Source organism: Brachyhypopomus gauderio, chromosome 10 (genome assembly GCF_052324685.1).
Source record: "Brachyhypopomus gauderio isolate BG-103 chromosome 10, BGAUD_0.2, whole genome shotgun sequence".
In the NCBI taxonomy this organism is placed as follows: Eukaryota; Metazoa; Chordata; class Actinopteri; order Gymnotiformes; family Hypopomidae; genus Brachyhypopomus; species Brachyhypopomus gauderio.
In genome coordinates this window covers 2,964,242-2,979,595 of record NC_135220.1, presented here as the reverse complement: position 1 = coordinate 2,979,595, position 15,354 = coordinate 2,964,242, and the positions used below count along the sequence as shown (strand labels likewise).

At 43.4% G+C, this 15,354-nt stretch overlaps 1 protein-coding gene across 3 annotated transcripts; it reads right to left on the bottom strand.

Annotated features, from left to right (window-relative positions):
* Positions 1-939: 939 nt before the first annotated feature.
* Positions 940-6,766, bottom strand: alkal2a (ALK and LTK ligand 2a). Of its 3 annotated transcripts, none has more exons than XM_077018726.1 (6): positions 6,112-6,766; positions 5,579-5,903; positions 4,438-4,491; positions 3,379-3,459; positions 2,951-3,026; positions 943-1,798 (listed from the first exon to the last, which is right to left on the bottom strand). In XM_077018726.1, exons 2-5 carry the CDS (start codon positions 5,832-5,834, stop codon positions 2,962-2,964), a joined length of 456 nt encoding a protein of 151 aa, XP_076874841.1. In that variant the 5' UTR covers positions 5,835-5,903; positions 6,112-6,766; the 3' UTR covers positions 943-1,798; positions 2,951-2,961. The 3 variants fall into 3 exon arrangements, with proteins under 3 accessions (XP_076874842.1, XP_076874841.1, XP_076874840.1); XM_077018725.1 differs by having other exon boundaries at positions 946-1,801; XM_077018727.1 differs by lacking the exons at positions 4,438-4,491; positions 5,579-5,903; positions 6,112-6,766 and adding an exon at positions 3,506-4,429 and having other exon boundaries at positions 940-1,801.
* Between the last annotated feature and the right edge of the window lie 8,588 nt (positions 6,767-15,354).

The following is a 15,354-nucleotide window of genomic DNA, read 5'->3' as shown; positions in this document are numbered from 1 at the left end:
AGTTCCTGTGATTAACAGCCCGCTCTGACAGTTAGGCTCTTTAGACTAAATTGAAATGCCTTGTTCTCGGTCCCTCCCTTCCTACTCTTTCCAAATCTGCCTCAGTCCGGTTATGAATTTGTCCCCATAATCATAAACATCGACTGTCCACATCTCCAGGCCGTGTGACGTGCGGCCGGCTTGATTGTGTTTTGTTTGAAGGGGGATGGGCAGGAAGTGTCGTAAATCAGATCGGAACTGGAAATGAGCAAGGCGCGACCAGACGGCTCTTATTCTCTCTTTGCTTTCATCTCCTGGAGCTTTTTTTTTTTACTTCCATGTTTTTCTTCTTCTCTTGCACAGTTCCATTCCATTTCTCAAGCTGTCTGTTGTGATTCAGTATTAGTGTAATTTCAGTCGTATTAACCGAGTCATTAGTCACCTTAAGAAGAGACGGCGTGACTGTGAAACGCAGTGCAACGCCACATCACAGGCAATCGCTCCAATCAGAACGAGTCGCTCACCTCTTCCTCCAGGACACCGATTTATTTTTCCACTGTTCATCCGAACACTGATGAGCGTTTGCTCTGTTGACCTGCCTAGAACATGCGACGAACATGACAAACTACGCAATCGGTAACTAACACAGACTTCTTCAAATTTGTGAGTGTTGTTTCTTAAATGCAGGAAAGCATTATAACGAGACACGAAAATACTCAGAGTAGCACACTATACACTACACTGCAGCAGTTACTCCCGACGGCACTCGGACCTCCAGCCTTGCAGGCTGTGCCTGTCTGACTGGGCCACACAGGCCAGACCCTGAGGCTGTCGCCATCCGCCCAGTCATTCAAAACACATCATCTTGTTTAACAACCTTGAAAATATTCATGACAGCCAAAACAATACTGTAGACACAGAGCCCATTTTTGACAGTCTGAGAAATTATTCAGGGTCACTACATTTAATCAATTAATTTATTTAAATATAGTTTTTTTTTCCATATCAACACTCCATATATCAATCACATAATGCATATGCCTGTTATAGATCTGATGTTTTTTGTACAGTATTTACATATTGACCTCTCATCTGCACATCTATACATCATGTACATCAAAAAAATATGTGGGTTTACTTTTCCACAGTTGTATACCGTCGCATTTTTCCATAAGGTTTAACAGCAAACATCTACCTGCCCCACAGATGCATTCTGATAGACAGAGTGGAAAAGCATCATGCAGAAAAGAAGTCAGCAGTTGTGTTCAGTGGTGGAGCTGTGGTAAAGGAACTCGACACCTGTTTTCTTTGCCACAATGTGAAGGTCACCCCCTCTAAGGGGTGTCACAGGAAGCAAAACAATGACATTATACAGTGTCTAGATGGCAGTACCTTTTCTCTTGATGAACTAGCAGGAGTTACTGTTTTCCTATTTATATATTAATGTATTTGATTATTAATTTATGCATTTTAAGCAAGAGGATTATAGCCACGTACATTTAAGGCATATTTCCATGTGCTTAATGTATGTGCATTGGCACACAGACAGGTGGCTCCATTACCCCTTTAAAGTGGTTTAGGCTTGGTCAGTCTCTCTGACTTGGGATGAGTGACGTTTTTTCTTTCTTTCTTGCATATTCTCCCCCTTTTTGAGGGTGTCTGCTCTGTCCCTCGTCCTCCTGTCCTCCAGAACAGAGGCAGCCTGTTCTGAGCGGGTTCTGCTCACTGTAGGCAACGCTGACTGGTGATGATTTGGGTTCTTTGCGCTTCTGCAAAAGGCACTTGGCTTCTCCTCCCTCTCCTTCTCCTTGGCTTCAGCCTGCTGGACAGAGCGAGTGAAATGTTCAGTTAGGAACGCAGTCTGGCACAGCTGATCCCTCTTATTCTAGAAACCAGAGGAATTCAAAATCCTGCAGGTTTCCCCAACTTCTCTTTAAATAGGAATCAGGTGTGGCTAGTAATTAGAGTCATCGTTTAATCAGCTGGGATTGCCATCAGTAGTTGATGTAGCTCTGGGTGGTGCTGTCTGATGCAGCATCATCGCACGATTAGCTGCAGAGATCCGGTACCCTGAGAAGATGTCAAACTTCATTCAAATCACATCCTGACATTGTGCATCATGGCAGCACATGCTAGGAGATCTGCTGGTGGAGCACTGATGTTTCTGTAGCTGCATGACAAAATGTGCCGTTTCTTTGGAAGCTTTGTTCCTCACCGCAGTGTTTTAATCTCTCTGCAATAGGCCGACAAAGAACCGATGGCTTATGTGTCACTGATCTTCATTAAACATAATACATATTGTCATTACATAGCTACTTAGTTCCACATTTTAATTACACAGCCAAGGCACTGGGCAGGGCAGTCGTGTTGTAGCCTATAGCCATATCAAACCTGGTGTGCTTTATTGCTATATTCCATACTTTATCTCTGTCCGATAACCACACGGCCGTTTTCCTGCACTCGTGACAGGAACGCATCTTTATAATCTTCTGTGGCCTTGTCAAGGTGCCTTATCTGTATGAGCCGTGTTGCCTTTTCTGAATACCTTCTACAGACTATGGACCTGTAATACTTTTCAGCTGGTGCCTGATTATGAGGCCCTGACATACTCGCAGTTTCTTACACGCCACCAAACGTCGTCTAGTGTTCTTTAGCTGTGGAGCGAACATGTGCATATCCACAACAAAAACACCTGCCTGATACTCCCCAAGACGTTTATTGAAACATTTTGATCTGAAGCTTTTAGTCTTTTAAGCTATATTTGGAACCGGCCCCTTCATTTGATGAAGGAAAAAGATTAAACATGGGCATGTTCATGTAATTGTTTCAGTATGCCTGACAAAGACCTGCAGTCAAAATGTGTATCTTTTATGTGGGACACATCCCTTCAAGCAATGTGGCCACCCAGGAGAAATGAGCTCTAATTAGTGAGTCCCATTGATGCTGAAGCACATGAATAATGGAGTGGTACCTGGTGAAGGGTTAGCTCTGCAAACACCTGGAACTCCCCGCCAGTCGAGTGAGAAGGCGCGCACATCTCTTATAGTCTACGGACAGAGACATGCGAAAGATACTCAGCACAGCACAAATAGGGCTTTGGGATTAAAGGTTTGAAGTCATGCGTTTGGCCCCAGCAAGTCAGGACGTGCGCAGTCGGCATGTGTGCCTGGACACCAACAGATCAAAGGACAAGACATGGCGTCTCCTACACGCTCAGTCAAAAGGGGACGGTGGTGTTTGCATCTAGGGGTCATGGGAAGGCAGGGTGTTGTTCAGTACGTAGCCAATGTGCCAGAGAAATCCTTGACTGACAGACGCAGCCGGAGGGTGTGTGTGTGTGTCTGATGGTGTGAGGATATTGCTGGGTGTGTTACTGTTTGCACAGCCCAGAGTACTCACATGCGGGAGTGGTACAGTCCCTGCTGCTGTGGTACAGCCTGTACACATGCTTCCTGCATTTCGGGCTGAAGTACAGAGGCCCTGCAGAGAAACAGACACACACCTGGAGTCATCCTCAGACACACACCTGGAGTCATCCTCAGACGCACACCTGGAGTCATCCTCAGACGCACACCTGGAGTCATCCTCAGACGCACACCTGGAGTCATCCTCAGACGCACACCTGGAGTCATCCTCACACGCACACCTGGAGTCATCCTCACACGCACACCTGGAGTCATCCTCAGACGCACACCTGGACTCATCCTCAGACGCACACCTGGACTCATCCTCAGACGCACACCTGGACTCATCCTCAGACGCACACCTGGAGTCATCCTCAGACACACACCTGGACTCATCCTCAGACACACACCTGGACTCATCCTCAGACGCACCACCCAGCCGTCACCTCACACCACTGTCTGCTCTCATCGTCTGGTTTCCACATGTCTTGAGCACTGTGGCCTTATCAGCAAGGCAGACATTACTACGGTGCTGCCTCTTCCCAAACTGACCCCTCAGTTGTCAAGTGTTTGTTTCCAGCCCTGTGCAAGGTGTTTGGGGTTTTTTAAGCTCTTACTTTGTTATTTATTTTAACCCCCATACTGACTTCAGAGTTTTCCATCCACCATTTTTTGCGAATTTTGAAAACATACAAAAAAAAAACTTGAAGAAATTGAATAGAAAGTCCAAATTTCAGAAACCCACCCAAGTGTCACAAAAAGTGTTATTTTAACACTAGGGTGAGGTGGAGAAGTTAGAATATCATTAAAGCCCATATGCAAAAAAGGTGATGGTAAAAGTTTATTTTGAATAAATGATGATGTATCGAACCATAAGGTTTTGCTGTTTCAATGCTGCCCCTATGGCAGTCTATGTTATCTCAACTTTCATTGCATAACTGTAGTGGATGGAAAAGCGACTTTGCATTTTTATCTGTCGAAATTTCGTAAATGCGCATAACATTTGCGAAACGTTTAGGCATTGTGCCACTGGCCCTGTGGTCTTTTTGCTCACCTGTTAAGTGTTTTAAATACTTCTCCTTCTTTCTGAGGTCCCTTGGAAAGATTTCTGCAAGGAGACAGAAAGAGTGGGTCAAAGGTTAAACCCTAATCCTCTGACCTCAATGAAGGTGTGAGATCATTAGGATCTCTCTATTACTGACATTCTTCACCACGCTCATGTGCAGACTTCAGATAAATGAAAAAACAGTTGAATTAAGTTCTAATCACTTCTATGTAACACACTGTCCAAATACACCACCTCAAACGAGATTCTGTTTTGGACCAAATTTGTCATTACAATAATTAAACAATAAGCAAATTCATAATTTGTTCTATGACCAGCTTCACTAATGGAATTAGGAATTAAAAGGAATGAAAAGACAATGCCCCAACTAGGACGCTTTGAGAATGAAACCATAAGAAGATTATGAGTTGCCACAGGTGTGTTGTGTTAATATGGGCAGTTGTGTAGGGGAAATGTATGTTTCTTTGATGTCTTTGCTTAATTTTAGCATGGTGTTAAGCTCCAGCTTTTGTTTTTAAAAAGTAGGTATACCATAAAAGTAGTTATCCTGTAAAAGTTGTTATCCCGTAAAAGTAATTTTCCTGTAAAAGCCGTCTTGCAGCCTGGTGGTCAGTTGCTGGCCGCTGTGATGCTGCTGCTGGCTGAATAATTTAGAATGGCAGAGCACTCTCAGACTGTAGTGACACTGACGTGTAAAACCAGCAAGACGGCTGTGCCTGATGCACGCATGCTACCATGTCATTTTCATCAGTGCTGTGTTGAGAGTGGTCCACCACCCAATCAATATCCAGTCAACGGTGGTCCTGTGGTCAGAAACCAACCAACGAAGAGGGTCGACAGTTGTGCACAACTGGCATGGGCTACTGTCAGTTTTTTTTTTTGCACATATAAAGTGTCCCTATGGCATCAGTGTAGATCAGCAAAGTGCTATGCATGCGTCTCTAATAAAGAACCTTTGGAGCCAGACATCAGATCATGAATCCCTCTCTACTCTTATTTTATATGCACGTGGCGCATTAAAACATTGCATAAGGTGTAATTCTAGGATAAGAAGGAAAAACAATAACAGCACGCGATTGCGACATCCCGTTTGAGCGCTCAGAGCGCTCCATTCAATGTGGCAGCTTACCTAATATTTGTTCTCCGCTTTCTGTCCTGAGTTTATGTGAGTCCTTGCGCTCAAGCCTGTTGTGTCCCCCATCACTGGACAGTGCCGTCCGTCCGCCTGTGCTCTGCTCCGTGTGTCTGACCATGTCCTTTATCCGACCCAACAGGGTTTTGTGGTTCCGCTCTTCCTTATCAGTCTTTCCGTTCTCGTCACACTGTCCGGTGATGCAGATTAACAGAACGATCCCCATAACGGCAGGTGCTCTCAGCGCGTGCATCGCTCCCGTATCTGAAGGTTATGCAGCCGGTGCAGTCGGTGTCCTTACCACGCGGGGCTCCGTGCCTCACTGCGGAGGAGATGAAAAAAGTTTACTCAGTTTTGAAAAACGTAAGAAACTTTAAACTAATCACGACTTTATTTTGATGCGCTGTACAAAACATATACGATACCATCACATCTTTCTCCGTGACTTTGAAATTGAATATATCATAGTATATAACATGCATCCTCATGTTGCAATTTAAAGTATATATTCACGGGCATTATTGATTTACCTGTTTTTTATTCTTATAGTTTGGAGTCCTCAAAATGCGCTTGGTGATTTTAAAAGTTTGCTAGAAGTTGTTTGAAGCAAAGAGCGCAGCAACACATCGGACACCTTCAGACTCTGTGCCGGTGAGCGAGTTGCGTGAGTTGTCCGTTATTATACGGGACGGAGGTGGTCAGTCTCGTCCATAAATTCAGAGACACGGGAAACTAAAACAGTCGTGGCGCGCGACTGCCTGGAGTCTTGGGGCGTTTGCAGAAGAGTCTCGCGCTTTTATCGTCCCTCCTATACGTAGGAAGATGACCCTCGTGGGTTAGTCTACATGGTCAGGTCTTTAATTAGAATCACGTTATACGCGTCCAGTCTTTACGCTCCCGTTCATCCTATGACATGTAGGATTTTTAAGGTGTCTTTGTCTTATCCCACAGCGTCTGCCAGGAACTGTCTGGAACTCCCCGTGACTTGACAGTCAAGTTTTCAAACAAGGCAATATCACCATTTCATCCTCTTGCATCTCCAAGGAACACCGGACTTGATTCGAGTTACAGATCAATGCCTGGAAGTGACCGTAGTTGATGTAATTAGGTCGCGTAATGGTGATAGCAGAGAAACACTCAAAGTCTTGGCCGGAGAGCGCGCGAGCCCTGCTCCGCGCCTTGCGCCGCTTCTCCTTGATGTCTCACCACTCCCTCAAAGCGCGTGAGAATAAAGACCTCGTGGGTCCGTTACAGTAGCTCGTATCCCTCATTCTCATAGTTTGATCCCAAACATTGTAAGATGCCCCGCGCCTGTTTTTTTTTTTTTTTTGCAGCATAACGGTTCAAATCTGGCATTTGTATGGTTGTGTTGCCGTGGTGTACATGGAAACTCTTTAACGTGTTATCTTATCTGTTATCTTAATATACCAAGGTTTAAGGACTTATACCTCTCACTTTCTTAATGACACTGGTTCGACAGTTCGTACACAAATCTGTTTTGATTGCGAACGCCAGAAGGTGTACAGTACTGCGGGACTGCCGTATCAGAATGATTCTATCATTTTATCATTCTATCATTCACGATTTACTTTTTAGGTGCGCTTGTAGCTGTAAAGGGCTGTAGCCTAAAGGCTGGAGGTCTATGCATCAATCAGTAGTCTGTTGATTGGTAACTATCTTTTAGAAAATGATAATGTACCAAACCAATCCTTGCACAAAGACGGTTGCAACGGCTAATTCTAAAATTATAACAAAATAGTCTGAATAAAATGGTAATATTCGGTTCATTATATGGTCAGTATTTCCCATCTTATCTTGTACTATATGCACAGGTGGCTAAAGTGCTCCACTAGTCAGAGATGGAACAGCGAATTTCACTTTTGAATACACTGCTTTGGTAAACTTGTCAACTTGTTTCACACAGAAGAACAACATGGAAGCCAAACGCAGGACCAACACATCAGCCATACTGCAAATGGCTGGAGTAGAGTTGAAGAAGAAGACAGCTAACGTTATGTGTGAATGGAAACACACTGTGTATGGTAGGAGCTCTGAGCACATTTCCCCAAAACTATCTCCAGTATCCACACTGGAACATGGACCAGTGTCACAACCCAGCTCAGAACATCAGACCCATCTGCGTTCGTGCACGTCTCCCTCCAGCCTTTGAAGGCCTGTAAAACCCACTGCTATTCAGCAACTTTGTTTATAACCCACGTCATATCATTATCATTATGCTTATTATTTAATCTACAGCCAGTGGTTACACATCCCTTACTCACAAATCTAAACCAGGCGTGTGCTTCATAGTTTACGTTTAGCAGGACATTGCTGTCCACATCATATGGACGCACTGAGCTGCTCTCTTTCTTTGAACCTTTCTTTAATAATGACCCACCAGGAACATTGAAGCGCTGTCACACCGCAGACTTCTACACATGCTTTTGTGTTAACACAAGTGCTCACATCCACAGCACATATTTATCTTGTGTTCCCTTTGCAATTAGCATTGATGTTCTGCAGATGAAGAATTCAGCTTCATTAGTGCCAGCCACGGCTGCAACTCTCCACACCGCAGGGCAAGACAAGCACGTGGTAGGAAAGAGGAACAGGAGACATCGTTCACAGTCACGGCTTTCTGAGCAGGAATGAGATCACTTTGAAATCAAACAACTAAAGGACACCATTTTAGCTCACATGGCCTTGTTGAAACCTAAAAACCTTGAGATGTTTGTCCCTCGCAGGATTTCCTGCATGGCTTCCCCATCATGTCTGTAGCTGCTGTGGGAGATATGATCCTTGTTCCCATGGTTATGCTCCTGCCCTACGTGTTGCGCTGGGACACGTGTTGCTAAGAGAGCCTTCATCCTGCCCTCCCCTGACCCCCAGACTTCCTGACCCTCTCACCCTTTTCTCCCCAGTTCTGAGTCTGGCACGCTGGACCCGGCGACATCCGGCTGGTCCAGCAGTCCATCAGCGTGGTCGTTCTCATCCCCTCTCACCTTCTGTTCCACCATAAGTGCCGTGATGAAGCAAGCTCTCCTGCCAGCATTGCCATTCCCAACTATGAGTGAGAGATCTCATTACAGAAGTTTGTCCATTGAGTTTCTGGTACTTAACATTTTTTTGCTTGTTTGCTTGTTTTCGTTTTTGAACTTGTTTCAACTCTTTGTGGTTATACACTGACTCTATAATAATCTCACTAAGTTGTTTTCATTTGAATTGTCTCCAAATGCACCCCAAATGCACGCATTACCCTGTGGTCCGGTCACTCATGGTCCGGTCACCCAGTGGTCTGGTCACCCAGTGGTCTGGTCACTCAGTGGTCTGTTCCGTCTGTTCAGCCTCTCACTTTGCATGTTTTACAGGAGGTATGAGTTCCCTCGTGGTCAAGGTGAAATGGTAATGCCCCTGACTTTGTGTAGTGAAGCCCAACATTCAAACCTGATACTGCAACTCTGCCCCTGCAGTCATTTGATCTCACAGCTGTGATACATCACACTTCCTACCAAACACACACTGTTGAAAATAGAGCAATTAATCACATACAAACTCAAACACGAAGCCAACTACAAATCAGCAAGCGTTTCGATAAATCTCCCCATACCTGAACCTTTACAAGTGAGTCCATTGTGCTAAAGCTGTTTACAAATGGATCGCTCTCATTCCCCACGTCTGTCTTTTTAAACTTTACACAAGTGTTTGGGGGGAGCCCGGGTGCTGCACAACACATACTGAACAGGGATTTTAAAAGGTCATTTAAAATAAAATTTTACAGTTTTTAATTATACAAATTGGTTTCTTTATCACTCATTTGTTTAATTACAGACAAAAATTACACTTATTATACCATTTTATTGCATATTTGTAGTTTTCGATTTGTTTTCATATGGAGCAGAACCATAAGAAATACACAATATAGCTGCGTAAACCAAACCGTTTATGTATATCTTTGTATAACAGGCAATTCCTGCTCTGTTGGAAGCAATTCCTTCAGTTTTGGGCCACTGCAAAACATCAGGCTGTGAAAGTTCAAAAAACATAAAGTCGATAGGTAAATAAATCTTTTGTTGTTGTGAAGTTGGTTGCTGGTTGACCCTCATGAGAAAAAAAAGGAAAATCTGGACTTTGGAATTCAGCTCTTCTATAAAACACCAGTAGAGCTCATAGGTTTACCTTATGCCTATTGTGGTTAAAGTTGGTGTTATGTTTTGGTTTATGTACATAGTATTAGTTCATTAACACACAAGTAAGCTGAAATACCCCACAAGGACAATATGAGTGCTTGAGTAATTGAGTGGGTGTATGTGTTCTCGCAGGACTGAATAATGGGTGAACATGAAACATACTTCACACCAAAAAACAATGAAACAGATTTTGTTATGAGCCTCTTCTGCTGGGAGTCACATGCACTCATGCACTGGAGTGATGGGAGAGCATACCCTAGGAAATACTGGACATGGTGTGTGTGTGTGTGTGTGTGTGTGTGTGTGTGTGTGTGTGTGTGTGTGTGTGTGTGTGTGTGTGTAGGAGGTGGAGAGCAGGACACCAGCCACAGACATGACGCAAGTGATGTGAGGGAGAGAGGAAATGACAGTTAGCCTACCTAATAGGTGCTGGTGTATGGAAGGTGCTGTGACCACCACCCAGGAGTGACTCACTCATATATATATATTGTATTGTGTGAGCTTGGAGCTCAGACCATGCATATGTAATTGACGTTTTCATTGACATTTTCATCAGATATGACTTCTTCACATGACCTACGACCTGAAGGTGAGCAGCAGTTAGCTTCCACGCAGTGAGGTCTGCTGGCACCAGAATGACACTTGTTTGAATGAAGGAACCAATAATATAGAGAGCCTTGGTGAAATCAGCAGTGTGAGACGCTCTGCTTTGGGCCCCTATGGAGTTACATTCGTTCTGCTGAGGAAACTAACCAAGTAACATTTGCAGCATTTCATAAAATAGGTGAATGCTCCTTAAATGTTACAAACACAAACTTGTGATTTTACAAACATCATTTTGTAGCTAACAAGGCGTATATATTGACCAGTATAACTGCAGAAACAAAAACAAAACTATGTGGAGATAATGACAGGACTGGGTTTACTGGGTCATGGAACTGACGGTAGTTTTTGATGACTGCAGTGACACGATCCATGAAGTATGGATCGAAGCTTAGTTGATAAGTTAAAGATAATTGCAAACTTGTTCAGGAGAAAAAGAAAGAAATGTTTATATATGTTTTAGAACATATTGTTTTGGCTTTAGATACCTGGTGAACAGGGCAGACCAGGAAGGCAGCTGTTGTAAAGGATTCCTGCTGTTCACTGACTAGAGGGCGCCATAAACACCAAGAAGAATCAATGTCTCCCCTTAGACCACTGGACCCGCACATGAAGCTAACATGATGCTCGCTTGTAAGGAAAAGCACTCTCACTTTTGCTCCTTCCATCTTGCCTCTCTCTCTCTCTCTCTCTCTCTCATGATCTCTTTGCAACATTCCTCTTTGTTCTTCTTTTTGTCTTTGTTAGGAATTACCTTGCTTGCTTTTCTTACTTTTTGTGGTGTTTACGAGAAACATTAAGTGTTTATGTTTTTATACGACTCATCAAAGTATTTCTCGCCTTTTTTTGTGCCACCTTCACTCAGTTTGTGGAATACACAAGTTCTCACTTTGTGATGCTGAAATGTGAGCAGTAATTATTCAATAATGGAAACATAACAAAGAGCAAACAAACTACAAAACAAACAAAAAAAGTCAGCAAATGAAATCTGTTTAATTGTGTGTGTGTGGAACTGTCATTCACATATCCAGAACAGCCAGAGTCTCTTCTCATGCTCAAAAAAAACCCACCTGTTTGTTATTAGATGGTTGTCTGCGTGTGTTTATGTTGCAAGGGTGGAGTGGGTGTATTCTTGTCTGCAGAAGGTCCTTTTGTAAACCTTTGTTCAGGCCCGTTCACACTCACATACACTCACGTGCTTTTCTGGGCTGTGGTTTTGGAGGACGATCCAAACACGTTGCCCTCCGCCCTGCCCCCGCTGCACGAACCTCTCCAACATGTCCAGTACAACCTTGTTACTGATCTCTGTTCAACAAATCCACGTCAGGCTTTGTGGGCTGTCTAGCCACGGTAACAGTAGATTTTTTTTAGGGCTCTGAGACAGCCACGACAGGCTCTCCACAGCAGGACAAACACTCCTGGTGTCCTTGAATATTGACAGGTCAGCTCACAGCAATTCACCCAGAAATACCCCAAAACGTTACAAATCAAATAATACCTTCTATTATATACTTGAGGTTTGAAAACCATGCATTACTTTTCTGTAAAAAATTATGTTTACAGGTTTTTGCAGCTGCTAAGACACAAAAAGTGGTCCTTATAGCACAATTTCTGAAACAAGTAATCCATGTAGCCTATCTATTGACCAGGGATGCTTAACCTTAAGCACATTCTCGGCCTTACACTCATTTAGAAATTCTGAAACACACTTTTTGCAAAACTTTAAACACATTTGGTCACATAAGACACAACATTCAAAACTGAAAACCATGTGTTTCCTTTAGAAAACACTGACACGCAACTGCTACACTCACCTACCAAAATTCGTACCCTGTTCTCACACGTTACAACACTTCTAGCTAATTTTTAGACATCACAGCCTAATCCCTATAAAATCCTGGTGTGCACATCACTGGAGTTCAATATTGCATATTGATGACGATGAAGAGTACGAGAATGAGGAAGAGGATGAGATCAGAGCCACTCTGGTTGACCTTGTGGTCAAGCATGTCTTGGGTTTTCTGGAGGCAAAGGGTCCAACCTTATCTGTGCTGCTACACTGTAGCATCATCCAGACAATTCAAAATGAGAATAGATAAGTAGACCTATCCTCTATACACACTACATCATGTACTAGACTACCCCTCTATACATACTACATCATGTACTAGACTACCCCTCTATACACACTACATCATGTACTAGACTACCCCTTGGTCAATATGGTCAGAGCAAACAACTGCATACATATCCGATAACTACAACAGCACATCATTACTGACAACGTCACCATCAGCAACATCCATTCAGTGAGTCTATCTGGACTGGACCAGTGACAGTGTGAAACAACTGTGCTATGAATTTGCCACTCATCATCATGCCACTCTTGGTCCCTACAACACTGTGCACATCATCACCTTCCTCAACACAGAGCACAACATACTTATTCTCCATCACCAGGGGGATGAACCAGAACAGTCCAGGTCTGTTGTCATCTGGGACAACATAAGTTTGCACCAGGCTGCTCAAGTACAAAGTGGTTCACTGAACAGCCATGATTTGTTGTGATTCACCTCCACCAAACTCTCCATTGCTGTTGAGTTGCAAATACATTCAGCAAGTGATGGAGGAAGCTTGAGGTTATTTTGTCTTTTTTTTCTTTTTTGTTGTTGTTCATGTGTTTACAGTCTATACAGCATGTGTTGCTGTAGTGTTCATGCAACCTTCCCCTTGTAATGGCATTTTACTTTATGGTGTAAATGTACCGAATATGCAGAAATAACCCTCAATATTTGTGAATATTCATGTGTATGTGAGACCTCTGACAGACCATAACAGCAGACTACAAACTAAACACTCAAACACATGGTAGTAGTGTTTTACATTTGTCATTTCAGTGTGTAGTCACATATATGAAAGGCTAATCATCTGATATTTGTGTGTAACATTTAAATGCAAAAATATGGTTGTTGCAAGAGTTGCAAGAGTTTTGGTTGAAGTGTGTGCTTTTTCCAAAAGTGTGAGATGTTTTGCCTGTTGTGTGTGTAGCATTGGCTGCTGTGTGTTAAGTTTTGACAAAAGAGTCATAGCCTTATATTCGGTATAACTTCTAACTGCTGCCTCTTAGCCCAGACAGAAAGCATTTCTCCAGCTTTGTTCACGTCAGCTTTTTACAGTGTTTTACAGTTAGCCGGAACATATGGTTTGGAGTTGAAACCAGGGGTGCAGATGGCACTGGGGACGGGGGGGACATGTCCCCTCCAGATTTATATTGACCCCATCCGAAATCTAGCATCTACAAGCATAAACGTATATATTGTACAGCTTGGTCCCCCTCACTTCAGAATTTCCATCTGCGCCGATGGTTGAAACTCTAGGCCTGCAGGTCCAGGAGTGTTTCTATTAATGCTCACAATCATAGAAATCCTGTGTGACAACACAACAGCTTCTCATTCCAGAGCCCTGAACAGGTACATGCGTTTGCCCAAAGAATTGTTATGTAACATCTGGTGGTGCATTTTAAGTGGCAGGGTAAACAGTTGGGAATAATGTTATGGTATAGGGTATAGTGTTAGGATATAGAGTGTAGTGTTAGGGTACAGGGTGTAGGCAGGGTTAACAGTTGGGTATAATGTTATGGTATAGGGTATAGTGTTAGGAGGATATAGGGTGTAGTGTTAGGGTATAGATTGTAGGCAAGGTTAACAGTAGGGTGTAACGTTATGTATAGGGTATAGTGTTAGGGTATAGGGTGTAATGTTAGGATAGAGGGTGTAGGCCCTACCCTACAGGAAGGATTTATTCTGAGGCTCGAGGACCAGTGGAAAGAGATCAGGAACCCTCATCTGCAGCACCCCAGTATAAACGGGGCTAAGAACGAACCCGAACAGCTTCATTTATTTATGCTGATTATTTATTTATTCTGTTTTAAGTTAGTAAATTCTTTACTATCCACAATTATAGTTTAGTAAAAACAGGATCTGTAATTCACTGAGCAGTCAGATGGACCTGAGACACAGTACCAGTACCACAGTCAACCAGGAGTTATTGGGCACGTGATCTGGTGCACACACACACACACACACACACACACACACACACCATGAAATACCATGTTTTTAGGTGGTATTTCATCCTCTATGTAATTCACCCTCTTCCATTAGTCAGAGCATTTTCCACTGTATTGTTGACAATATTCTGTAGAGCCAAGAGAGATCATATTACCAAGAGTCCAGAGCTTCTAATATAAGCCACCAGGACATTTTAAGCATCCACTAAACTGTTGTCCCCTCTGTGTGTGTGTGTGTGTGTGTGTGTGTGTGTCTGTGTGTGTGTGTGTGTCTGTGTCTGTGTCTGTGCATGTGTATGTCCCTGTCTGTGTCAGTATGTGGTGTGTAATGAGCTACAGTGTTTGATCTGATTCATCAGCAGTCCCTGCTGCCTGTCTGCTTCACTGCTATCAATAGAGATGAGATCATTTGATTCAGTCCTCTCTGCCTGTGTCTAATTCTACCACAGAATTCATCTTCCACACCCCACTTACAGGAAGCTGGTTTTCACTCCGAAAAAAAGTGCCTTCTGGTAGCACTCCTGAGAGTGCTTCCAACGCATGGTCTTACACTCCCAACAAGAACCAGAAGAAGACGAACCACTGTTTTTTTCCTAGATGGTTTGTCAGGCAGTGGGGGTGTGTCATTTAAAGAGGGTTCATGTAATCAGTGTGCTGGTAGTCCTTATAAGGGTGGTGTGTGTGTGTGTGTGTGTGCGCTTGTGTGTGTGTGCGTGTGTGTGTGTATGTGTGTATGTGTGTATGTGTGTGTGTGTGTATGTGTACACAGCACATGCTGTTCAGTCTGTTTCTAATGACTTTAAGGCCCATGTGGTGGAGGAGTACCTGAGAGAGTAAAGTCTGTTAAACATGCTGTGGTTTAAACACTCCTTAAACATGCTGTGGTTTAAACACTCCTTAAACATGCTGTGGTT

Bases quoted from the DNA above. Each gene is read 5' to 3' on its own strand.
- alkal2a (XM_077018726.1), bottom strand. From the start codon at position 5,834: ATGCACGCGCTGAGAGCACCTGCCGTTATGGGGATCGTTCTGTTAATC. The intron at 3,460-4,437 runs GTGAGCAAAAAG...GTTTCTCTGCAG, and splicing joins GTATTTAAAACACTTAACAG to GGCCTCTGTACTTCAGCCCG. The intron at 3,027-3,378 runs GTGAGTACTCTG...CTCTGTCCGTAG, and splicing joins GGACTGTACCACTCCCGCAT to ACTATAAGAGATGTGCGCGC.